Source organism: Hemitrygon akajei, chromosome 8 (genome assembly GCF_048418815.1).
Source record: "Hemitrygon akajei chromosome 8, sHemAka1.3, whole genome shotgun sequence".
In the NCBI taxonomy this organism is placed as follows: domain Eukaryota; kingdom Metazoa; phylum Chordata; class Chondrichthyes; order Myliobatiformes; family Dasyatidae; genus Hemitrygon; species Hemitrygon akajei.
The window spans coordinates 5,724,841-5,752,840 of record NC_133131.1 but is presented as its reverse complement, the minus strand read 5'-3'; the positions used below and the strand labels follow the sequence as shown (position 1 = coordinate 5,752,840).

General features: G+C 39.8%; 1 protein-coding gene across 5 annotated transcripts in view; it reads right to left on the bottom strand.

Annotated features, from left to right (window-relative positions):
- bcas3 (BCAS3 microtubule associated cell migration factor) overlaps positions 1-28,000 on the bottom strand; it is a 928,098-nt gene that overhangs the window by 388,268 nt on the left and 511,830 nt on the right. For all 5 annotated transcript variants that reach the window (XM_073053122.1, XM_073053127.1, XM_073053125.1 and 2 more), the window contains 3 exons: positions 22,000-22,103; positions 6,087-6,283; positions 3,856-3,953 (listed from right to left, as the gene is read on the bottom strand). In XM_073053122.1, coding sequence (XP_072909223.1) covers positions 3,856-3,953; positions 6,087-6,283; positions 22,000-22,103 — 399 coding nt within the window. The remainder of the gene's footprint in view (positions 1-3,855; positions 3,954-6,086; positions 6,284-21,999; positions 22,104-28,000) is intronic.

The window sequence follows — 28,000 nt, the reverse complement described above, 5'->3', positions numbered from 1 at the left end:
TTCTTTTCTTCACAAATGTCTTGTACTCATTTGCTGATTTCTAATATCACTCCAAACCACAGAATTACTGCTATTTCTAGCAACTTTACAAGCTGCTTCTTTTGATTTAACACTATCATTAATTTTTCCTGTCAGCCACAGACCATTTCTGTTGTTAGATTTCTTTTGCTTAGAGGTGTTATTCTGAAAATCACCCGTTGTCTGTATGATTTTATAAAGTCATGGTACTAATTAAAGGTTAAGAATCAATGACTACTCTATTTACAGACAGCACGATCTGTGTTTGCAATGCACTACTCAGCCCGATTTGTTGTCCGTATAAAATTACAGAAGCTAGTCATTTTAAACACATTTAGAAGCAGCAACTTGAATACTTACATATTCTTCCTATCTTCTAAGTAATATATCACCATCATCACATCCTGAAGCCACTCTGAATTCTAAAAGCAATGCTCCGGTCCAAAACTAATATCTACACAGCTCCAAAGGTACGCGACTCTGATCTGAGCATGAAATCCCAAATGCCAAATTCACATCCAATTACTACATCTTACAGTTACCTACTTAAAAAAAAAATTCAACATAATAAGCACATCCCAGTCTTCTGCCAAGTTTTCCGGAAAGATTACAAGGTAATTTAGCAATCTAATTGCTTTTGTGTAAGATGGAGTTTGTTCAGTGTTTTCTGTTTGGGTTCAGGAGCAGTGGCTGAATGGATGTTTCAATGGGCCATGTTACAGTGATTTACAAACTGCTTATGTTTATTTGCATTTTATGGAAATCCTGATCCAAGCATAAAATGGTTCTTGGACGCTTACAGCACATTTATTAACCATGAATAACAACTACTGTGGAATGTTTGCCTGAAATGGTTTTAAAAACTATATCAGATACAATCACACAGCGTAAAATTAATCATTAGAAACTCTATAGAAATAGTCATAGGCCAATTCATGAATATAAATGAGTTACCATTTGTGTTAAAATGTAGACTAGTTAATACTCAGCACATTACTTTTTCCTATCTGTCCACCTTGATCTATTTTTATTCTGAATATTGTATATAGTTAGTTAAACATTTTGTGTTGTTGCAACATTGCATATAATAAAGTAGAAACAGGGCTGAAGGTGTGGGAGAATTGAATTTTCTCATATTCCATAGAGAATCACCTCAAATTTGGTATTCATAGTGGTTTCCTAATGATGTCAACAACTTTCCTTAAGAAGTTCAGGAACTTCAGCCAGCTCCATCATGGGCACTAGCCTCCCCAGCATCAATGACATATTTACAAGACAATGCCTTAAAAAGGCAGCATCCATCATTAAGGACCCCTGCCACCCAGGACATGCTGTCTCTCATTGCCATCATCGAGGAGGAGGTACACGAGCCTGAAGACACACACTCAACATTTCAGAAATAACTTCTTCCCCTCCACCTTCAGACTTCTGAATGGACAACGAGCCCAATAAAACTCACTATTTTTAATTTTTTGCACTCTTTTCGCACTGTTTATTTAATTATATATATTATTGTAATTTGCATTTTTATTATATATTGCACTGTACTGCTACCGCAGAAGAACAAATTTCACGACGTATGCCAATGATATTAAACCTGATTCTGATATTTATTGTGTGCTATCACACAATCTATGACTTCTGGCTATCTCTTTAAACACAATCTAATAGTCTTTCTCTGCTGCTTTGGCCTTACGGATATTATAATAATATTCTTTCAATGGGTTTATAATTTACTGGCTTGGAGATGAGTTCCATGCGTGTATCAAAGTATGCATAGACGGGCCTCTCTCTTGGCCATAGCATACCGAATTGCAGCCAGAAAATATAAATGATGAAAATCAGTCCTGTAGACTGGTAGCCGCAGTAAAAATGCTGCCTTTAGTCCTTTGGCACTATTTGTTTTGTTTTTTTTAAAATGGTCATTAAAGATAATGAAAGATGATTGAATATAAATGTTTGAGAAAATTGGCAAAAGTAGGTTTGGGCGGAAGACCAAAGCAAACCTCAATGTTAACAGTGAAACTGGAAAGTGCCTTAGAAATTACATGTTAAACTACACAGTCCTACACTATTAACTCACTGCTTATTGCTGTTAACTGGGTGGCACCAAATCCAAATAGCTCAAGTCAAAATGGACTTGAACTGTGTCACTGGGCTTGCACAGCGAGCGAGATTGTTAGAAAATATCATACATAACAGGAACTTGTGGCTCACCGAAAAACACCGAGCAACCACAAACAGTACAAGGTTTTTAGAAACCGACTCGCAACCCTTATTTATGTCATTTGATTTGTGTATCTGGATTACATCACACTGGGAGATTAAAATCAATGTAAAAACAAGTTTTTTTCCAAAAATGTATTGCCACATGCATCTTTGGCAGTCCAAAGTTAATTTTAGCTTGTCCTGTTTGTAGGGAACGAACAAGCTTGGGTGCAATGCTGGTCTTGTGTCCTACCTGATTCTATTTTACACTTAAGTCAACAGAGAGTATTTTCCATGGGGTGGACAACCTGATCCCATGGAATTTCCACTTGAAGACTTAATAGAATTAACCCTTCATTCAAAGGTGAAGCCTGATGTATAGTCTTGTGAACACTTATTTGGAAATATTACCAGATATGTCTGATATAGCAGCAGAAATGCCAGTAGTAAAACCTTTTCTGTTGTCAGCGCTTATGAAGCAGAGCAAGAAGACATCTCGCAGATGCACCCTGAAAATATCAGCAATGATCCTCGATAAACTCATAGCATCAATTTTTGTAGCAAGTGTTTCCCTCCTGTCTTACAGACAGGTAAAACATGCCCTTCAGAGGGAAAGAGCACTGTCAGCCATATGATTCTCACAGAAGTTCAGGGAGTTTCATGTGCTTATTCATAAAGGTACAGGAAAAGTAACAGAGTGAACTACTATGTTTTTGCAGGAAGTATTCTAAAGAGCTTTTCATCAATTATTTACACTAAGGCACCCAAAATAGCTCTATGTTGTCACGTACAAGTGAAATCGCTTGAAGGTACAAGGAAACATGACACAGTTTCACTAATACGGTGTCGTTCACCTATAACTACTGATCAGACCTGGAGCAAAGAGATAGAACAAAGCCAGCACTTGAAATAAACCTTTCTTCAGCAAAACCAAGCAGCCAAAAATCTCAACAGTGCATCCAGGGCACAGTATTTGAATGGTTACCAAAGAACATTTGAACCAATCAGTGAAGATGAGCCAACCAATAGGCTTTGACTGTTTCAGCTCACCAATATAGTGTCATTTTACATGAAAATGGAGATGATCTTACTTGCTACTTACAATCAAAATGAGGACGTTCTCTCTGCGATTTGATTTAATTCTCTGGGAGTTGGCATTGGTGCTCCAGGTGTACTGCAGCAGAACACAAGAGTTCCAAGCTACCAGATCTTGAATGCAAGTATCAGGAAGCCAAACGAAGAGGTCAGCTTTCTCCCAGAAAGGCGTTAAAGCTGTTGCAAATGAATGCTTGCCTTGCCAATAACACCCACCTCCCCATAAAAAAACATTAATGTAAACATAACAAACTCACTCTCAGGACGTACAGAATATCAATAAATGCATCATCTTGTTGCTCTGAGCTATTCAACGATTATATATTCACACACCACACAGCCAGTGCCAATTTATCATCAGATAAAAGGAGTAACGCTTTGAAACACAACAGTATTACTTCCTGAAATGACTTGAAAATATCAAAGGCATTTGCCAACAATACAACAATCTTCACAAGCTTTCAACGAAGGTCCAGCAGTTAAAAGTATTCCACCTCCTCCTTTCCCCAGCAAAAATGAAATTTGCTTTCCTACCTGATCCAGCATCAATCACAGTTGAAAGAGTTCTCCGATCAGCAATTACCCTTGATGATGCAGGCATGCTAACAGGTTCTGAGCGGACTGGCTGGATTCTGACACAATAATATAGAGAAAGGACTTGTTATATACCTAGATGAGGAAAATAACTTGAGCTCTCAACATAATAACTAAATTACCACTAATCTTATCTGCCCAACTCGAATTTGGCATCCTGCTGCTCAGATTGTCTGTCAGAAATATAAAAATGGCAACACCTATGCAGTGAGTTACAAGTAGGTAGCTTTGACCACCACACAGCTAGATGCTTCACAGTTCTGTACAGAGAACCTTCCCAGGCAACCTCAGCTCCTTTGCTACGTCTTCACCTCTCAGCCAAAGGTTTGCAAATTTATTCCATTAGGCTCATAATCAAAACTGGCACCTCCATATACTCTAAGAGAGATCTGACTACTGAAGTAATGAGTATTAGATTAGATTTTAAACTGATCTCTCAGGTGAATATAGAAATTCTATTCAAAGAAAAGCAACTGAATTTTACTTGTTAGCCTAAGACAAGTATTTATCCCAAAACAAACATAATTAAAACAGATTATTTGGTAACTATCACAATATTGTCTGTGGGAAATAACATATTGGGTTAAAGAGCACAGTTAAAAGAGTTTTGAATCCCATCTTGCAAATGGCATTGGTTTGTGGAACAGGTATTCTATGGATAGAATCCTGAAATCTTGCTGTCCAGAAAATACTCTTCACCCTTGTTTAGAACAGAGATTAGGAGGAATTTCTTTATCCAAAGGGTGGTGAAACTATGGAATTCATTGTACAAATGGCTGTCGAGGCCATGTCAGTGGATATATTTAAAGTGGAAGTTGATAAGCTCTTGAATAGTAAGGGCATCAAAGGTTCTGGGGTGAACACAAGAGAATGAACTTGAGATGAAATATAAATCAGCCATGATGGAAAGGCAGAGCAGACTCATAGGCTGACTGGCCTAATTCTGCTCCTTTGTCTCATGGTCTATTAGTTGATTTCCTTCTCATTGGAGAAATTATTAGATGTTTTCTGTGCCAATATATGTTAATTAATGCAGTAATGTGCAGCTGAAGTTGTGTAAGAACTTAATTCTATTACTGTTTAGGAGCCAGAGACAGGAGCATTCTATTGGCTGAAACTCAGGCACTTAATACAGCCAACATGGCCTCACTTGTGAAATGGAGATGCTAAATACAGAGCTCATCAAATGATCTATAACATTTGGTCTTTGTCCAGAGAACAGTCCAAATAAAACTGCAGATCGGTTTACACCACAAGAAGTGTCCTGAGGAATTGTCCCTCTTCCAGCAAATTGTGAAGCAGTATGGAAACTATCAAGTGTTTAGATTTAATTTACCTGATGCTAGCAATTTCCCAAAGTGCCTGCGACGTGCACCTTGGCAAAATGAAGACTTAACAAAAGGCAGAAGTTGGAAGAGACCAAAAAAATTGGTAAAGTATAATGCCAAAAAAAAACAGAACAATTCCAACAAGCAGTAAAGTGGCCAGGCCTCCTTTAGTCAGAATCAGGTTGATTATCACCGGCATGTATTGTGAAATTTGTTAACTTAGTAGTAGCAGTTCAATGCAAAACATAATATAGAAGAAAAAAAATAAATCAATTACAGTATATGTATATTGAATAGATTAAAAATAATGCAAAAACAGAAATAATATATATTAAAAAGTGAGGTAGTGTCCAAGGGTTCAATGTCCATTTAGGAATTGGATGGCAGAGGGGAAGAAGCTGTTCCTGAATCGCTGAGTGTGTGCCTTCAGGCTTCTGTACCTCCTACCTGATGGTAACAGTGAGAAAAGGGCATGAGCTAGGTGCTGGAGGTCCTTAATAATTGACACTGCCTTTCTGAGACACCGCTGCCTGAAGATGTCCTGGGTACTTTGTAGGCTAGTATCAAAGATGGAACTGACTAAATTTACAACCCTCTGCAGCTTCTTTCGGTCCTGTACAGTAGCCCCCCTTTAGACCGGGTGCTCAATCATATCAAATATATAGCCCTTATCGAAACTCATGAAATCACATGTTCAAAATATTGAAATGAGCCTCGTCATGCTGACAGCAGCTTAATTTCCTTATGCCATGTTGTAGGCTATTCAGGCACATGGTACCAGGATCATCCAGAACAAAGCTCTGCAGCACCATCAAGGTTCACAAATGTTGTTTCTTTCCTTACCTCAGACTATTGAGCTCTAAGTCATCAGTATCAAAGTCCATTAGTGGCTGTGGTGTGTCACAAGGCCCATGTGACTGAAGTACTGACGAACTGGAAGAAATCACTGTTGTTTGTCCTGAAGGATGGATTGTCTTAAACTGAAATTGTGGGCCCATCCACAGACGCCTGTGGGGTCCGGTATGTGTCACAATCTCCACCTGAAAATAAACAAATCATAGTGAGAAGTCAAGACAGCCATGGACACATTTATGAACAAGGTATATCTGTGGATACTGAATTAAACATAGACCACCTGCAAACCCACGGTAATGTAAATACCAACATAGGAAAGTGCACAACGTGGTAGCACAGCAGTTAGCATAACACTTTATGGCACCAGCTGTAAGATTGGAGTTCAATTCCCAGTACTGGCTGTAAGGAAGGAGCTGGTACAGTACGTTCTCCCATAATCATGTGGGTTTCCTCTGTGTGCTCCAGTTTCCCCCATATTCCAAAGGCATATAGATTATGGCTAGTGAGTTGTGGGCATGTTATGTTAGCACCAGAAGCATGACAACACTTCAAAGTTCAAAATAAATTTATTATCAAAGCATATATATGTCACCAGCATTTTGCATGTGTCACCATATACAATCCTAAAATTCATTTTCTTGCGAGCATTCTCAATAAACCCATAATAGAATCAATAGAAGACCACACAACGTGGGCGGTTAACCAGTATGCAAAAGGCAAAAATTGTGCAAATACAAAATAATAATAATAATAATAAATAAATGAGCAATAAATACTGAGAACATGAGATGAATAGTCCTTGAAAGTGAGTCCATATCAGTGATGGGGTAGGAGAAGCTGAGCGCTTGTGTGTTGCCCCCAGCTCATCCACGACGCAAACGTAAGCTTCGAGATACACGTGACAAATAAAGCTGATGTTGTAGTAACAGGAACAGAGAATGAATGGTTATTCATCATCTCAAGCCTCCTCACCGTTCCATAAGATCATGGTTATCCCATATACTTTGAGTCCTCTAATGTCAAAATACTATTGATTTTGATTTTGAATCAATTCAGTGACTGAGCCATTCTACATCAGCAGAAATTTTAAAAGGATCTCGAAATGCTTGCATTCATTAATGTGGCACATTAACACACATTATTACGTATACAATGAACTGTTCTGAAGTGTAATCGCTGTTCCAGCTAAGCAAATCTTGCAGCCATTTTGTGCAGAGCAAAAACACATGCTGATCCACCAAACCCGCCCTAACTAGCTGCACTTCAATCATTATGAGAATAAATTTGACACTGCAATGGATAGGAAGTAGAAACTGAAATAGCTGTCAAAGAACAATTCAAAAATGTAGAAAGAGGAAAGGACAAAGGTCTGGAAAAAGAATTCTAAAGCACATTTACCAATTAGTTATTTGATGATGGAGGATGTATTATGACAAGGGTGCCTTTATAACAAGCATAGATCAAGTGAACAGTCAGAGAATTTCTCCCAGGGCAGAAATGGCTAATATGACAGGGCATAATTTTAAGGTGATTGGAGGAAAGTATAGGGGGATGTCAGACAGTTTTTCTTACAGAGAGTGGTGGGTGTGTGGTACACTCTCCCAAGGTGGTGGTGGAGGCAGATACATTAGGGGAATTTAAGAGACTCTTAGATAGGCAGATGGATGATAGAAAAATGGAGCGTGATGTTGGAGGGAAGGATTTGATTGATCTTAGAGTAAGTTAAAGAGTCAGGACAACCTTCATGGATCGAAGTGTCTGTACTGTGCTGGGATGTTCTGTCAGAATCAGAATCAGGTTCATTGTCACTGGCATGTGACGTGAAATTTGTCTGTGTTTCATGTACTTCAAGTACTGCAAAGGAACAGTGACATAGGTCCTATTTTGGGTGTTACGGTAGCATAGCAGTTAGCGCCATGTTACTCCGTGCTGTATCACTAAATAAAATATAGTAAAATAAACCTTAAGCTCATGCTTCATCTTAAGGCTGGAAAGATCTGAAAATGCAACACCTCCTTACTCCTGCACTGCCTTCTTAGTCATATACTCCAGAAGGATTTACATTCGAATACATTCCAAAAATTGGACTTATCAATTGCTGTTCGACTTTGATTTTAAGAATCTTCCCTGCAAAGATTAAAAAGGTTAATGATGAGTCCAGAATAGCGCAGATGAAATGAATGTTGCGTGAGCATTTTGGCTGATGAGTCAAGAGGCCTTTGTTTTTTATGCTTTATTACCTACTCTTGGTAAGACTAATTGGCCCTTTAGAAACAAGGCAAACAGTGGATAGTGTAGTGTTGATTGTATGCTGTGCCTTTTTTAAAAAGATTAAAGTTATTTGTCCATGTACATTGAGACATACAATGAAATCTGTTACTCTGCATCAAATCTAATCAGTGAGGATTGTGCTGGGCGGCCTGCAAATGCCACCGCGTTACCAGCGTGGTCAAAGCATGTCCACAATCCACCTAGCCACACGTCTTTAGAACGTGGGAGGAAACCAGAGCACAAGATGGAAACTCAAGCAGTGATGGGGAGAATGTACAAACGCCTTGCGTACAGTGGCGGAAATTGAAGCCTGATTTCACAGGGCACTGTAAAGCATTGTGCTAACCGCTAGACCACACTATCACCCATAGCATGAAAACCTACACTGTACATACAACACAGCCTGGCAAGGCTCATATTATTCGTTTAGATTAAACTGAGATAACTGGATACTCAAGCACAGATAAACCAAATCAAAGCTGTCCTTCATTCATTCTGAATTGTGAAATGCTGCTTACATTGTTTCTCTCAGGAAGGAATACAAAGTATCTTGAACCTAGTTGGAGATAACAGAATGAGAATTGTTGGGTGGAAAGTGGAAACACTCAAGAACTACACCAGCGAGAGCTTTATACTCCCACAGGGACAATAAGGGGGATCCACTACAGAAAGCACAAAATTGGCATGTTGCAAGGGAAGCAGATGGTGAGATGTTTTGTAACTTCAAAACAGACACTAATTAAAAGGAAAACACAGAGCTGAGAATGCAAGTATAACTTCATTTTTACTTAAAGCGAGGCACGTGTTTATGACGTACCATGCGTGATGACGTATGCCATTCACAGACTTCGTACATATAACCATAATGAATTATTTAAACAAACAATGCTTAATCAAACAAGATATTTACGATACCACTGAACTATTAAATACATAACAGATAGGTACTTCAGTTTAGCTTTTCTAACTTAACTCGAAGTATTGGTAATTACTTTAGGGTACAGTATGTAGTATTTTGGATTTAATAAGGACCCTGGAAAAATAGTATTCGAAGGGTAATTAGTGTAGGAAAGTTAAGCCCAATGTCATGCTCCCCCTGTGCTGTGGGGGAAATCAGGGATCATATACTCTCAGTGGCCGCCTGTACACCTGCTTGTTAATGCAAATATCTAATCAGCCAATCATGTGGCAGCAACTCAATGCATAAAAGCATGCAGACTTGGTCAAGAGATTCAGAATTGTTCATATCAAACATCAGACTGGGGAAGAAATGTGACCTTTGTAACTCTGACTGTGGAATAAATGTTAGTGTCAAACAGGGTGGCTTGAGTATCTGAGAAACTGCTCTCTAGAGTTTACAGAGAATGGTACGAGAAACGAAACACATCCAGTGAGCAAAAACACCTTGTCAATGAGAGAAGTCACGCTGGTTCAAGCTGACAGGAAGGTGACGGTAACTCAGATAACCGCATGTTACAACAGTGGTGCGTGGAAGTGTATCTCCGAAACACAACACATCGAACTTTGAAGTGGACTGGCTACAACGGCAAAGACAACACCAGGTTCCACTCCCGTACCTAACAAAGTGGCCACTACAGTGTGGAGCTGACAAACCACACATCTGCGTTATGGATGGACTCACTGTGGAGGATTTGTAACACTGAGGACATCCTGGGTAACATGTTCAAAGAGATGGGCCATGTGAAGGTGACAGCAGGATAGAAAATTGCTGTGAAAATGAAAAAATATCAAAGTGCCTGAGAAAGAGTTGGGCAGAGGGGCCAAGTAAGACTGAAATGAAGACTGCTCCACAGGACAGGAGTAGCTTGGGCATATGCAAGTGCCCACAGCTACACCTTTAATAGAACATAGAAAACCTACAGCACAATATAGGCCCTTTGGCCCACAAAGCTGTGCCAAATATGTCCTTTAAGGAAAGGACATTAAGGAAATTATTTAGGGTTACCCTTAGCCCTCTATTTTTCTAAGCTCCAAGTAACTATCCAGGAGTCTCAAAAGACCCTATCGTTTCTGCCTCCACCATTGTTGTCGGCAGCCCATTCCATGCACTCACCACTCTTGGCGTAAAAAAACTTACCCCTGACATCTCCTCTGTACCTACTTCCAAGCACATTAAAGCTGTGCCCTCTCATGCTAGCCACTTCAGCCCTGGTAAAAAGCCTATGACTATCAACACGATCAGCCATTCACAATATATAGAAATGATAAAGATAGGTGAATACTTTTGTAATCAAATTTGCAACCAATATAGAGCTGTGTGGGAGAATGAGCAATGAGGAGAATTCAGAGAGGCTCCAGGGTGATCTGCACTGTTTCAGGGAATGGGCAAGAGCATGCCAGATGCAGTATATTGTGAATAAGTCTCAGGTTATTCAGTTTGGTTCAAAATAAAAGATTGTTTATCTAAATAATGATAGATTGAGAAAGGGAGTCTTTGTACACCAGTCTCTGAGAATGCAACAAGCAGTTAAGAAGATGTATGCTGGCCTTCATAGTGAGAAGATTCAAGTACAGAAATAGTGATGCCTTGCAGCAATTGGAGAGGACTTTGATAAGACCATGCTTTAGCATGTGCAGTTTTGATCTCCCTACATATGCAAGGATGTTCTTGCGAATGGAGGGAGTGCAGTGACACTTCACCAGCCTAATCCCTGGGATGACAGGAAAGGAATATGAAGAAAGATCAGGTCAATTAGATCCAAACCTAATTGTATTGGTACATAGAGGGGAGGGACTTAAAGAGAAATGAGCCGAACACAGGAAATTGACACAAGCTGGGTGGGCACCATGGTTGGTGTGGACCGATTGAGTCAAAGGGCCTGTATCTGTGATGTATTGTTCTATGATTTTCTATTTGCTAAAGTTTGGAAAATTGAGAGGGGATCACATAGAAAACTTCTAAAATTCCTACAACACCATTTTGTGCAGTTCTGGTCGCCACATTATAGGAACTATATGACTGTGCTGGAGAGAGTGCACAGGAGATTCACCAGGATGTTGCCTGGATTAGAAACTTCAGTTATGGCAAGAGAACAGATAGGCTGAGCTTGTTTTCCCTAGAGCGAAGGAGGCTAAGGGGTGATCTGATTGAAGTATATGAGACATATAGTTAGGTAGACAGTTGATCAGGGCATCAAAAACAAAATGCATAGGTTTAAGGAATTTAAAAAGGAATCTGAGGGGTAGTTTCCTTTTACACAGAGCATGACTAATATCTGGAAGGTTGTGCCAGATAAGGTACTGGAATCAGATACAATTAAAATATTTAAGAGGCATATAGGCAGACACTTAAATAGGTAATGTACCAGATTCAGGAACAGTTACTACCCTTCAACCATCAAGCTCCTGAACCAGTGTGGATAAATTCATTCACATCAACACTGAAATGATTCTGCAACCTACGGATGCACTTTCATGGAATGTACAAATCATGTTCACAGTATTATTTATTTATTGTTGTTGTTATTATTTTGGTTTTTTTGTATTTGCAGAGTTTGTTCTTTTGCACATTGTTTCTCCATTTTGTTGTGTGTAGTTTTTCATCAATTCTTTTGTGTTTCTTAGTATTCACTGTGAATGCCTGCAAGAAAATGAATGTCAGAGTAACGTCTGGTGACATGTATGTACTTTGAACTTTGAAATAGCCCTAATGTGGGCTAATGGGAGAAGTGTAGATGAGCAAAAAGGTTGGAATAGACATGGTGGGTAAAGGGGCCATTTCTGTGCCACATGGCACTCTGACAGGATAGATCAGATGCTGAAATGATGTTCCCAATGGCTGGGAAGTGTATTCAGGGATCACTACCTAAGGATAATAGGTAAGCCATAAAGGAGTGAGACGTGGATAACCTTCCCTCAGAGAGTGGCAGACATGTGGAATTCTCCACCACAGAAAGCAGTGCAGGTCAAATGATCACAAATATTCAAGAAGTTAGATATATAATAGTTCTTATAGCTAAAGAGCTCAAAGATCATCAGGAACAAGCTGGAAGAAGGTATTGAATCTGGTGGTTAGCTATGTTTATATTGAATGGTACAGCAGGCTCCAGACCCAAAATATAATGATCTTCTATAATTCTGTGTCAGCAGAAGTGTTTGAGAGATAAGGAAGATTGTGGGAAGTGCTTTCCAAAATTTAACTCAAGACGCATCTCACAAAATCATAAAGGTCAGACAAAATCTACTCGGTCCATCATAGCAAAGATGGCTCTGAGAAAGAAATTCTCAATTAGTTATACTTTGTTAATTTGGAAGTGAATTATAAAAGTATTGTATTCACCCACAAAATAAAGTTAAAATAATGATGCAAATAAGTATCATTATTCACAATACACATTACCAGATGGCCAGAGAAGCACAAACTCCTGGGACTTAACTGTGAATATTTTTCACTTCTGTTCATCATCCCCTCTCGTCCCCCTCCACCATTAATACAGGTCAAACTGACCTGCCTTTGTACAACAGTGTTTGAGTAAACTCTCATGGGAGTTATCCAATGCACAATTACTAAACTAACGCTTCCGCCATGCACTGCCTACCGCAGTTATGAAAGTACATCAAAGTAACATTTAATACAAAACATACTATAGTTAGAGAGCTACAACACAGAAGCCAGCCACTCAGCCCATCTAGACCATGCTGAACTGATATTCTGCCTTGATCTATTGGCCTGTTCTGGTCTATAGCCCTTCATAATCCTCCCATCCATGTACCTATCCAAATTTCTCGTAAATGTTGAAATCAAACTCACATCCACTACCTCTGCTGGCAGCTTGTTCCACACTCACACTGCCCTCTAAGTAAAGAAGTTCCCCCTCAGGTTCCCCTTAAATATTTCATGCTTCAACCTTAGCCTATGACGTCTAATTCTAACCTCACCCAACCTCAGTTGAAAAAAAAGCCTGCTTGTATTCACTCTATCTATACCTCTTATAATTTTGTATAGCTCTATCAAATCTCCCCTCATTCTCCTACACTCAAGGGAATAAAATTCTAATATAATCAACCTTTCCCTATAACTCAGGTCCTCAAGTCCTGGCAATTTCCTTGTAAATTTTCTCTGCATTCTATTGAATTTTATTGATCTCTTTTCTGTAGGTAAGTGATCAGAACTGCAAACAATACCCCAAATTAGGCCTCACCAACTTTGACATAACACCCCAACTCCTGTACTCAATAATTTGATTTATGAAGGCCAATGTGCCAAAAACCCTATGTAAGTATTTTAAAAATATTGAGCCAGATGCAGTCACACTAAGTATTGGAAGATTATGATCGGACATTCAGTGATGAGTGTTCACGTCAACCCGAGGTGCTGTTTTCCTGAAGCTGAAATACCCATGGGTGGCGGGTAAATGCGGTGTGCATAACGATGCCATGGACTTAATCCTCACTTCCTTCAATTCATCTTTACAGAAATCGATTCTCACCACGGGAGAAGGCCGTCTGTTCGTAGGCCCCTGCTGTTCCTACTGTAACAGTCTTTGATCTCAACCTGCAATATCTGTACATTTTATAATGAAGGCATTATTGATATCTAAACTACAACCTTGCTCTGGTCTTAAGCATAGAACAATTAGCAAAACCTTAAAATCAGGGCTAATCGCAGAAGGACTTACTTCTTCAAACAAAAAGTAGTGGAGATCCAGAACTAACTATCCAACTGCCCGTCCTGTCAGGCACCTCCCACCCCATCTGTGATGGAATCTGTGAGTACCATATAGGCCTCATCATTCACCTAAGTGCTCAAGGAACTTGTGGAAGCGAGTCAGCTTCGCACCAGAGGGACTGTCTAAGAAGACTGTTCCTGATAAAATAAAATGTTAGAGGCTCTATGTTGGCTAACCTTCAACCATCCCCTTCCCTCTGCACCTGGACTTGTTCATTTCCTTCCATCTGGGAGCCTAGCTGAGGAAGACACACAGTACGCACCTCTGTTTAGTTACGTTACATACACTTTATGATTCCCTTTGACCAAAATTATAAAGGCTTTCATATCAACCAGTTTATCACAAGAAAACTGAGCAGAACGTATATAGGATGCTGCGTAACAAACACAAAATGCTGGAGGAACTCAGCAGGTCAGGCAGCATCAATAGAAATGAATAAACAGTCGACGTTTTAAGCTGAGACCTTTCATCAGGACTGGAAAAAAAGAGAAGAAGCCAAAATAAGAAGGTGGGAGGGAGGGAAAGGAGTACAATCTAGAAAGTGATATGAGGATGCCATACCTGTGATCAATTCTACAGAACCTTGGGCTAAAACACACTAGCGCATTAAAGCAACCCAGTAGCAGGTCTGAAGCCTTTTTCACCATTCAATTATATGACAGCTAATCTAAGTATTACCTCCATTCTTGTAACTTATACAGTACTATGCAAAAGTCACACGTATATAGCTAGGCCCTAAGCCCTTTGCACGTTGTATTTGTCAATGTGGAGCAGAGAGCAAGTTTGTAAATCTGCTGGGGGCAGAGGATGTTAGGAATGGTGAGGGTGGAGCTCCATGAAAGGCGAGTGGGTCAGGTGGCAGAGAAGGATTGACAGGACGGGGGTGGGGAGGGGGTTGTGGTACAGGTGCAGATTTACCCAGCTCTGGGACATCAGGCAAGGTCATTTGATTTCCTCTCTCTGCCCCCTTCCTAGTCTCAGTCCACAATAGTGACCCAAATCAAAATCAGGGTTTTCATCACTTAAACATGTCATTAAATTTGTGGGTTTTTTTGCGGCAGCAGTACAGTGAAATACGTAATATTATCGCAGTACTGTGCAAGAGCCTTACAGAACCTAGATATATGTTTGTGCCCAAGACGTTAGCACAGTACTATATATCTATACCCAGGTCTCAAAAAAATCTATCAAACTCACATTTTAAACTTACAAATGGCCCTAACCGAAGCAACTTTTGAGGATTAAGGTTGGAGACCTCCACTACATTTTGTGTTTTGAAATGTTCTCAGGAATAATTTCTTGCACTGTGTATGCCACCAGAGAAATCTTGCAGTGATGCTTACATTATAAAACATATTGCACATTGTGATTATGATGATTATCAATTAGTGTGCCAAAAAATCTGGAGTGCCTAGAGGAACCCCACAGAGTCATGGAGAGAATCTGCAGAAGATCCTGTAGGTGTCTAACAGCAAGCCTCCAGAAACTGCTTGATACTGGCAGCAAAGGAACCTCTGTAAGTTCATTTCTAGAAAATATGCCATGTGGATTTACAGCTTCACCACAAAAACATTAAGTACCACACAAGTAAGACACAGAGACGAAGTCTACTCTGGCCAATATCCTTTCCATAACAGAAATGATTTGAATGGAAGATCAGGAAGGTTTAGGGCAGCACACTAGCAACGTGGTTAGCGTAACACCATTACAGTGCCAGTGACTCTGGTTCAATTCCGGCCACTGTCAATAAGGCTTAGATTTCCAGCATCTGCAGAATCCTGTGTTTTAGATCACTCAGGTCCTGATTTAGGAGTATGGTTCCTGCATCTGATGTCTCAGGCAAAATTTAGTCCATTATTTCTTTGTTACATCCAACAACTGTCACACATGAGAGGGCATCTCATTTACAGAGGCTGACATAATGAACCCACACCAAGTCGAGCACCTTGAATGTAATTAAATGTCCCAGGGTATTTTACAGGAGAGTTATCAAACAAAATGTGAAACTGAGACAGGAAAAGGAATAAGTAGTATGACTGGTGATCAGAAGCTTAGTCAAAGAGATAGATTTTAATCAGTGAGAATCAGGCAGAAAGAGTTTTTTAAGAGTCAAAATTCCAGGGCTTAGTACCCAGGTTGTCAAAGGCATGGCTAATTATGGTTAATGTGTATGAGGTATAAAACTTATTCCCAGACTACATTCCTCTGGTAGTCTATCCTCTACCAAGTTTATTCAAAGATTCTAAACACAGGCAGACAGAAACTAGAGTAATACTCCTGAGGGGAAGGTCTCAGGTCTTTTAGATTTTGACTCGAGTGCACTTTGGATTCTGGATTATGATGCCAGCAGAAGTCAGTACAATGGAGTTAGTAAGGAAAGGCATTTTTGGGCACCATAGAATAAGCAAGTGCCATTCAAGATTCAAGATTGTTTTTTGTTATTCTTCAGTATACGAGTGTAAAGGAGAACAAAATGATTGTTACTCCGGATCCGATGCAGCACAAGAAAACTCAGTAAGCATAAAGAACACAACAGAAAACAAAAAAACACACAATAAATAAAAATATAAAAGCACAAAGTATAAGTAACCTTTTGAGCATGGCCGTACATACATAAGATTAGCTTGTATGCATAAGACTGACGCTAGGTACAGGAGTATCTGAACATAAGGTGACTGACAGGAAATGATAAAGGTGGAAAAGTGACTCTTGACAAGAGGATCTCTTCTAGGTAGCAGCAAGGCCTATGAAACACAGTAGGACTATGATTTTGTCAGTGTAGGGATGAAGTGTGGAGCGTAAGTGCATGGGGGAGGTGAAGGGTATTGAGGGGCTTTGGAGAGAAGTGGCTGATGATGTAATGGTGGTGGGGTGGGTTAACGGGTGAAAGTACTGACGAGTCTGACGGCTTTATCTAGAATTGTTATGCCAGAACATGGTAAAATAAAGCTAGAAAGTATCAAATGAACATTCATGGAGGCCACCCTCAGGGTGGAGGAGCAACACCTTATATTCCGTCTGGGTAGCCTCCGATCTATTGGCATGAACTTCTTCTTCTGATAAAAGCAAATTCCTCACTCTCCCCTTTTCTTCTAATCCCACTCTGGCCTCTTACCTCTTCTCATCTACCTATCATCTCCCCCTGGGTCCCCACCTCCTTCCCCTTCTCTACTGTTCCACTTTCCTCTTCCTATCCGATTCCTTCCTCTCCAGCCTTTTGCCTTTCCCACCCACCTGGCTTCACCTATCACCATCCAGCTATTCTCCTTCCCCTCCCTCAATCTTTTTATTTAGGTGTCTTCCCCTTTCCTTCCAGTCCTGAAAAAGAGTCTCAGCTCAAAATATCGACAGTTTATTCATCTTATAGATGCTGTCTAACCTGCTGAGTTCCTCCTGCATATTTCGTGTGTTGCTTTGGACTTCCAGCATTTACAGAATTTCTCATGTTTAAAATGAACAAAGTATTAAGGGGTTTGAGAAAACCACATCATCATTAACAGCATCCCACTAGTAGCAATTAAATAACCACACTGATTCAGCGATAAATATGTAAATAGGTGGATTGTCTTCTTTGAAAGAGGAAAATGATATTTAACAGGCCAGAAGGTCCTTGCTTTTATTTGAAAGGTGCTTCACCTCTGATCTGTCCTGTTGGGAACCAAAGTTATTCACTTGAGACTCTGGAGTTTGATTTGAACTCTTCTGCCACAAAGGTGAGAATCCCAGCACAGTTACAGCTGACACCATCACTAAAATTACAAGCGCAGTTATAAAGGTATCCAGCAAATCATCTCTCAACAGATTTTACAGTATCTACGCGAGTTAATCTGCAGATATTGAGATTGCCATGCTTGAGTTCACATCACATTTGTCACAACACTGTGACAGCTGCTTCAGGAAAAGTAATTGACCCAAAAACTGAACGAAACAACTCGATTAATACATAATACAGAAAACATTCATTATACAAAAAAATGACATTTCAGATTACTTTCAGCACTAACAACCACATCACAAGGCTCATATGACAATTCTAAATTACTTATCTCCCAGGTTATGAAGGCATCTGAACCCTCTCATTAGATTAATGATATATCATCACTTCCGGGCTTGTCTTATTTGATTTCCTTTTCACCTGAATCCTTCCGTTAGATTCCAACCTATAATTTTTGCCTGAGTCAATATTTATCTATATGGAATAGATACCTGAACTCCTTGATTACTAAACCATCCCTCAATTAGACTGCTGTCTGAAACTCATTCCCAGGTGTCTATTACTGTGTTTATAAATCACATGATACTTCTGATTAGATACCAGTCTACAACTCATTCCTGTACATCCGTTATTCTTTATACATGAATGATTTACCGTAATGTTCAAAATGTAACTCCTACCTGTAATCTGTTCGGGTATCAATCATTCTTTATATAAAATATGTGAATCACTTGAACAGATTACCAGTCCATGATGACCTAGCTATCTGTAATCATGGCTTTAGCACATGTTACAAATATGGTCATTGAAAAACCATTGTGTGGGAATATCTGCAAAATCTCTTGAAAGTAGCTCTGGAAACTTAGTGCTTTTAGAACAATCACTGCTGTGTGAGAGGAACTCGGATACGGGCTGTTGAAGCTGGTTGGTGCAGAAGAGGAATTCCAGGGCAGTATAAATCGGATGGCTGTGGACTGCAATAATATCTGATCTCTCAACAGGCAGCCACTTCCGTTCTAGTTGAAGTAAAAGAAATTACAGATCTTTGCAAAAGTAATGTTCTCAGTTCTGTTCGCCTCATTACAGGAAAGATTTGGAAGCTTCAGAGAGGCTGCAGAGGAGATTTACCAGGATGCTCCTGATTAGAAAGCACGCCTAATGAAGAAGACTGAGCAAGCTAGGATTTTCTCTTTGGAGGATGGGAGCTGACTTGATGGAAGTATACAAGTGACAAGAGCCATACATTGAGTGGATAACCAGACACTTTTTCCCTGGATGGTGGAAAATATTGGAGGTGTATCAGAGGTGGGTGCATGGAATGCCCAGCCATAGTTGGGAATAGAGGCAGATACATTAGGGACATTCAAGATACACTTATACTGGAACATGGATGAATGAAAAATGGAGGGCTGTACGGAAGGGAAGGGTTATAGTGTTTTTAGAGTAGGTTAAAAGGTCAGCACAACATTGTGGACTGAAGGGCCTGTACAGTGCTGTATGGATTTAAGTTCTATAGATAAAAAGAATGCAATACAGTCCTTTATTTCCACAACAGGGCAATTTTTTTCTAAATATACAGGGGAAAACACAGCAGCTTTACATATTAAGCTCTGACACCATCAGTGTTGCAGAGCTGAAAAGTGAGCAGATGCTTGTGTGGTTTTCACTGAGGCTATGGACAGCTGTTAGTGCTGAACCGGCTGTTCCATCGAAAGCAGACATATTGTACCTACCTTGCATTCTGACAGCACGCATTAACTGCACTGCATGCTGAAGAGGAGATTTCAGCAACAGCTGCTCTACTGCACAGCGCAGTCTTGTTTGCATCACCTTTTCTTGTATTCAAACCTGTCTGCATCGGCCACCCCTTGGGACTGTCCCGATGTAGCTTTTAAAAGCAGGTGAGTTGTTCTTCTGCCCCCTGGGAGCTAGGGGTAAACTCACCTCTGCATATATGACACTGCATTAGAAAGGGGATGTATTATTCTGAACTCTTGCACAGAGGTTTTACAAGGCTAATGTGATGAGAAAGAGTATCAGAGTGATCAGGATAATTAATGGCCTTTAGCCTTTTCCGACACTGAACAGACAGAGATTTTATTCATGCAATTAAGGTAGTTATTATCAGAAATAACTTCATTTAAAGTCCAAGACAACAGTAAAAAGGGGAGGGCTTGTCATACCCTGACAAACCTTGTTTTAAAGTGATAGTGCTGCCCAGGTGTCTAAAGGCATCACAGCCTTTATCCTGCAAACTGACTACACAACAAATTCAATGGACTAAATTCCAAAAGGCAATTGTATAAAAACTCAAAGGAAAAAGTTACAGCACTATGATCCTTAGAGCTAGAGCGAGAGTGGGGGTACCACGCTAACATAAAGCTATTAAAGCACCAGCTGTAAGAGTGGGTTCGATTCCTGCCGCTGTCTGCAAGGAGTTTGTACATTCTCCCCACATCACCTGAGTTTCCTTCAGGTGATCCGGTTTGCTCCACATTCCAAAGGCTACGGGTTAGGGTTAGCGAGTTGTGGGCATGCTCTGTTACCGGTGGAAATGTGACAACACTTGCTGGCTGCCGCCAGTATAATCCTCGCTGATTTGATTTAATGCAAATGACATGTTTCACAGTATGTTTTGATGTATAAGTCATAAATAAAGCTAATCTTTAATTTTTAAAAACGGGACGGCTCTTTCCTAGAAACAGCAGAGACATGATGGACTCACTTACGTAACTCCAACCAAAATCAGCTTTTTAAAATTCAGAATCAATCAGAATCAGCTTTATTATCACTGCATGTGATGTGAAATTTATTAACTTAGCAGCAGCAGTTCTAGCAGAGAGAGAGAGAAAAAATAAATAAAATAAAACATAATAAATAAACAAGTAAATCAATTACATATATTGAATAGATTATTAAAAATGTGCAAAAACAGAAATACTGTATATTAAAAAGTGAGGGAGTGTCCAAAGCTTCAAAGTCCATTTAGGAATCGGATGGCAAAAGGGAAGAAGCTGTTCCTGAATCGCTGAGTGCGTGAAATTCTCTCACATATGGCATTACAGACAACTTAATGCCCATTCCTAGTTAGTTCTGCGAATCAACAGTGATGATCGATATAATTTTCCTTAATAACACCCTGCCATTACTGAAACAATGGGTTTCGAGAGTTGTGAGCATGTCATGCTGGTCTCAGAAGAACGGCGACACTTGTGAGCTGTCCCCAGCAAATTCGGGCTGTGTTGTTTGGCAAATAAAGCTAATCTTTATAACTGCTTGTAATTCTGAAATAAAATCATAAGTTGCGTAGTGTTTAGGACATCCAAAAGAAATGGGACCTCAATTGTAGAACCTCAAATTTTTGATCGTACAATTGGAACGCTGTGCTAGAAATCACTATAAAAGCACAGGCTGAGTTGAAGCAATGATCTACATATTCATTTTCCCTACAGAAAACCATCAAAAAGATACCAACAATCTGCTTATGTAACACTTTTAATGAAGGAAAGGCACCTTTTAGAAAACCGAGAGGAGATTTGATAGAGGTCTACAAAACTATGAAGGATATAGACAGGGTAAATGCAAGCAGGCTTTTTTCACTCAAGTTGGGTGGGACCAGACCTAGAGGTCATAGGTTAGGGGTGAAAGGTAAAATATTTAAGGGGAGCCTGAAGAGAAACCTCTTCATTCAGAGGGCGATGCCAGCAGACGTGGTGGAGGTGGTTTTGATTGCAGCACTTAAGAGAAGTTTGTATAGCTACACGGATGAGACTGGTATGGTGGGCTATGATTGGGGTTCAACACGAACTGGATAGTGCTTCTTGCCTCTATGACCTGTGAAATGTTGTGGGGTGTAAGGTGAAAACTACACACTGATGCACATAAAAGGCTATGGGACACAGAGAGGATTCCATGGACCAAGCAACTTAAATTACAATGACCAATAGTGAGACATCAGAAATAATGTTTATGGAAGAGGCTAGAATTAGAGGCCTCTGAGAGATGGAGATGAAGGAAGATACACAGAGAGAGGCACACAAGGCTTTGGAGAGATTTCAACATAATACAAGTCTTTCCAGCAACAAGACTCAAGATAAGATCTGGTGCCTATGAAGAAAAGGGCAGCACAGATTTGAACAAGATCAAATTTATGAAGGATACACATTTATGTTCGGCACAAGGCTCTGCTTCAGATAATACAAAGATAATTCCTTGGAAACCTCACCTGTGATAACCACTCCTCATCTTCTTGACCACTGTGGTCTGACCCAAGACTGTCACAAGACTCGTGGCGTGTAAAGGTGGGTCTAGGACTGCCCGGTGATGCCACTGTCAAAGAGAAAATATCATTAGTACTCGTTGCTGATGAACTAGCAAGGATATGTTTTCACTCCCTGCCAAGGGCCATTTACTCTGCTTTGTTGCTGCAGTGATTTTCCCTGTGGGTGCCCTGTTAACATCGAAACATTCCCAGAGACCCCTTGGAATATGGAACTCCTGAAAATACAGGCAAGTTTACTATGGGTCCTCTAGAAATATTGGCACTCACCAAAGAGCGTTATGAATTACAGTATCTAATTCTCCTGGGATCTCTCTATAAATAGTAGCACTTCTCTGGGGATCTACTGTAAAAACCCCACATGGGACAGGACACATGTAAACCTCAGGTTCTTACTTGCAAAAGAAAATATTGGCTATTCAAGAGAAAATTGTGTTCTGAATGTGTAAAACTACTTTTTATGATTGTGTAGTAACAAAACTAATTTGCCGATAAGTACAGAAGAACATAACGAAAACTTTTCAGAGCAGAATCTAACATCAGAATCAGAAACAGAATCAGGATTATTATCACTGACATACAGTAAGCCATAAAATTTGTTATTTTGTGACAGCAGTACAGTGCAATACATTAAAAATTATGATAAGTTACAATTAGAAATATTTAAAAATAAATACATAGGTTATACAAAAAAAAGGAACAAAATAGTGAGGCAGCATTCATGGATTTCGTTTAGAAATCTGATGGCGACAGGGAAGAAGCTGTTCCCACATGTTGAGTGTATCTTCAGGTTCCTGTACCTCCTCCGCGATGGTGCTACATAGGCAGGCTCTTTGGCCCCTGATGCAGTAATTAGAAGGTGTCCTGGCTACATCATTTGGTTGGCCTTAGATAGTTGGAAAACTGTCTGCAGTTCCTTCCCTTTCCAGACTCTAGAGTGTCCATGGCTCCTACAGTCAATACCAGTAAGTGGGTGTTTAAATATTAAGTTGTAAGATATTGGCTTCTATTTTAAATCTGTTGATGTAACTGTGGGAAAGACCTAGTTATTGCAAATGCTTCCTGTCCACAGAACAATCAAATTTATGAAGGAAGTGCTTGCAGCAGGAAATTCCTCTCTGCAATCATTTCCTCAACATCCGAAGAAGTCAGAATGGCTCTGACCTGCTCTTCACAGAAACAAGGCCAGGGCACTGTAGCACGAGCAAATGACATTTCACCTGACCACCAATTACAATTATGAGTTCAATTCCTCTTTAATGATAACATACTGTGGTCTGAACCGTTTTTGTGCTGGAGACACGAGGAGAAATCTGTTGGAGACAGATTGTGTCTGCTCATGTCAACATAACGAGAAGCAGTTGTTTCCTGTTCACTGAATAACCTGTTTGCCAATAATCATTCAGTTATCAGGAAGTGAGTGAGAGCCATAAACAGCTGAGTGGAGTGCAGTCACAGTGTTTAATATGGGAGCTCTTGCCATTAGTCATGTAGCATATACACACTGTCTCATCCTCTCTAGAGTCTATTATAAAAGGATTTACAACATGGAAATCTCCTTTAGAAAAGTCATTCATTCTTTGTCAGGTGCAGCCTGTTAACATCATATATAATAATGCCATTAAAAACACCCCATACTTTCAATTTTTATCAACTTGTGTAGAATATTCATGAATATTATTCCATGCATGAATATAGCCCAAAGCACAATGACACTTAGACCAGATGCTCCACACTCTCTTCTCCTTTGCACATGTATACACTGACACCAAGACTGCCTTAGATTCACGCTTAATAACAAATTAAAATACTTTGATGCAGGACTTTATATTTTCTTGTTTGGGGTGCTTGCTGTACAATCTCAAAGTTCTACTTCATCTACAAGTTTCATAGAAAAATCACAAGCTATCATCTCTGAGACCTGGTAAGAATATTCCACAGTATCATTTGATAAAATCAGGACTTGATGTTTTCACTTACTGAGAACAATGACACAACTATAAGTAACAACAAGCCTTTCAATAATACTAGCAAGACCATTTTTAGGGAAAAATAAATGGAGTTGTAGAGTGTCACCCAAAAACACCAGTACAAAATAACACACACAAAATGCTAGAAGAACTCAACTGGTCTGGCAACATCTATGGAAAGGAATAAATATTTGACGTTTTGGGCCAAGACCCTTCTTCAGGACTGGAAAGGAAGGGAGAAGATGCCAGAATAAAAAGGTGGGGGAGGGGAAGGAGGCTAGCCAGAAGGTGATAGGTGAAGCCTGGATGATAGGAAAGATAAAAGGGCTAGAGAGGAAGGAATCCAATACAAGAAGTAGACTCATCTTGGCACAAGAGGAGTCCATGGACCAACATGTTGGAATGGGAATGGGAATGGGAATTAGAATATTTGGCCGTCAGGAAGTTCTGCTCTTGGTGGATGGAGCAGAAGTGCCAACTGCTCCTGCAGTTAAAATGTGATTCAGTCACCATTAACCTCTATCTTTAAGGCTGTTTCTCTGTTTTCATTCAAAGTAAGTAAATTGTGATCAATTGTTCACAGCTACAGACTGACCTTATTTATTGCTTACAGAGAACTGTGCATCTTCATTTCTGTTCTAAGATATGAAAAAAACTCACATCCCTGCCATAAAAATAAGAAGAGAATGGTTTATACAAACACTGGAATTGAAATCACAGCTGCGTTTTTTTTCTCTATTCCTGTACCACTTTGTAAAATTAGCTGAACAGAGATCATGTTCATCCCACTTACATCCTGAACATGACCACTCAGTGTTGCACATAATACTGCCTGAAGATTCCTGACCCTGGGGTGCAATAGCTGTACACTAATTAATTATTAAAGTTTTCTAACAATCAGCCAGTATGGAGATTGTATTTCTCTTATCCTTCATTAGTGCGTCCCACAGGAGTGGTCAGAGTACTGTGTGATTACCTTGTGGCTCATCCTTTTGCCCAGGGGATAAGGCCCAGTCCAGGCTGCTGCCTGCATCAGGAGTCTGCAGTTTTCCTTAGTTAGGCACATCTTCTCCAGCACTTCTCTTGTAAAGAATTGACTCTTAAGTCAATATTATAAAAGGCAATGTTTCTTTAAAATTGACTGTTCTGTTTTAATCACTTCATTATATTTTTAAAGCAATTTATTTATTTTCTAGCTGACATATTGGCACTTGAACTATTAGCTACTCTCTCTCTACGAGGTTCCTAATGGCTCCCTTTCTTTATGTTTGGTGTGCCCCTGCAGGCACAGCAACAGTGTGTATCCAACAAAGAGAATAAATGAATGAATCGTTCAGCAGCAAGGACAGAGGATGGACCTCACCTTTGTATGGAATGAAGGGGAAAAAAAGCAGTTGAATTGGTAAAATAAGAGAACACGGACTTCTTATATGTGTAACATCATATTGAAAAGTTTCTAACTAGCTTTATTGTAATCTAGCAATTTAAATTTACTATTCTGCTCTTCACATGATGAAACATTCCATGGTTTTGGAACATTCTGCTAAGACATCAGGAGAAGGGTGGAACAGTAGCATCGTAGTTAGTGTAGCGCTTTACAATGGCAATTGTAAGATCGGGGTGCAATTCCCACCGCTATCTGTTAGGAGTCTGTGCATCTCCCCTTGAGCATATGGGCTTCCTCTGCATGCTCTGGTTTCCTCCCACTGTCTAAAGATGTACTGGTTAGGGTTAGTAAATTGTGCGAATACTATGTTGGTGGCGGATGTATGGTGACATTTGTGGGCTGCCCTCAGCATATCCTCAGACTGTGTTGGTCATTGACGCAAAAAATGGCACATATTTCACATGTTGCGATGTAGATATGACAAATAAAGCTAATCTGTCTTTAAGAGAATTTGGGTAGGAAAAATTTAGAAGGATATGCATCAAAAGTGGGCAAATGGGATTAGTTTTGATGGGAATCTTGGTCAATATAGACTGGCTGGGCTGAAAAGTCTGTTTCTGTACTGTATGGTTAATAGAGTCCATTGACACAGCTATGCCAAGTTCACTCAAAAAAAAGATTAGATCTGGGTGGCACAGGCAGAGAACTGATTCAAACATAATATATGAAATGGCCTCTGTCATTCATTGCAAGGGTCTAAGGCTTAAAGGGCTCCAGGGATTCTGAGTAAATAGTCCTGGGTACATTCTGAAACCAATTCCCACCAGCAAGCTCTCTTAGGAACAACAGCAGCCAAGTGAGTGCCCACCACCCACAGAAAATTAGCCAACAATTAGTGCTTCAAAAGAAATTCAAAAAAAAGGAAAAAAAAACAAATGAATAAAATGGTGACTTTGGAAGCATAGCATGAATATTTAACATTATTATTTCAACTGAATTTAATGTGCTTAGAATAACCTTGAGCCTTTTGCTAAAGAGGCATGTGGATGTCTGTGGGAGACAGACTACCCCATCAACACAAGCAGAGGAAAGTAAATCTAGTTATAGAAAAATAAATTGCCAAATAAATTATACACTTGTCAGAAATGCTGATTTTCTCAAAACATTCTAATGCGGGGTAATGACTTGTTCTCCATATTTTGAAGCAGGAAAGCAGAAACATGACGGAGTGGTTTAGCAAATCCTGTCTATCTCAGCCTGTGATGTGGAGTTCAGACTACAAGGAGGTACCAAGATTACACACAGGGTTGAAGAGATCTGACTACGGTAGTCAAAGTTCAAAGTACATTTATTATCAAAGTATATATTCCATATACAACCCTGAAATTCATCTTCTTACAGACAACCACACAAACAAAGAAACCCTATAGAACTCATTTAAAAAGACCGCCAAGCACCCAATGTGCGGGGAAAAAAAGCAAATAGTGTAAACGATACAAAGTAAATAAATAACACTCAGAACTAAAGTTCACAAACGAAGTTCACAGCCACAAAGCCAGTTCATCACTGGAGCTGGTCCAGGAGCCCATTACTTGCAGGCCACAGCCTCAGCTCAGTGCCAAGATGAGTAAACTGAGGTAGTGGCCTGCAACTAATGGGCCTCCCAGTGCAAACTGTGTGAGATTCTTTCCTAGTAGTCAAGCTGGAACAGACTTGGAAGCCCCTATGTTGACATCAGTGCTGTGAAAAACTCAATCTCTGAAGCATTAATGCCCAGTGGAAATTGTGAAAACATGTGAAAGAATTTGGGTCAGGTTCAGACATTGTGCTCCCTATAACCCAACCATCCCCTTTTGCACCATGGACCATAGCCAGCAGACAGCCTTGGCAATATTCACATGACAAACAAGCAACTGGATGGAAGTTGCAATGGAACTGTGGTACCTACAGCAGAGAAAGTAGCAAGTAAACTAACTCAAAAAGATGTTATGTTCCCATTTTACATTTAGGTCTGATTGCAATTAGACTCAAATTTATTCTGTTCACTTATTCTGAACCTTTTCAGTGATCCAGGGATATTTGTATAGTTTCACAAATGCACACAACATCCATCCACATTTATTAGAACATTTTATTCTGCAGAATAACTGTAGGGATTTCAAAACAAGCTTTGCAAAAAGCACAACCTTCCACACTGTTCCATACAAAAAGGTAAAAGCATTATTTAGGTACCTTGTGTGGAGAGAGGGAAAATTAAATCACTAGGTACTTGTTCGCTGACCCTAGAGGACAAAGGTCAACTCTAATCAAATATAATGACTACTAATGCACCATCCGATCACTAGCTAACTGCGGCAGACTATGAGATTCTGTGCAAGGCCTCTGTGAGTGGTCAGCTGAGGACTTTCATCTCTACTTGGACAGATAATGTAACCAAACAACTGACAGAATGCTAATACTTCAACAAAATGATAGGCAGCTACAAATTCTTTAACTGAGCAGTTCCTTAATGATAATCATGATGCCCCATTTGTTTTTCATTACTGTTCTCATTCACATCCTGAATTTAACCCCATACAGTCTAAGTACA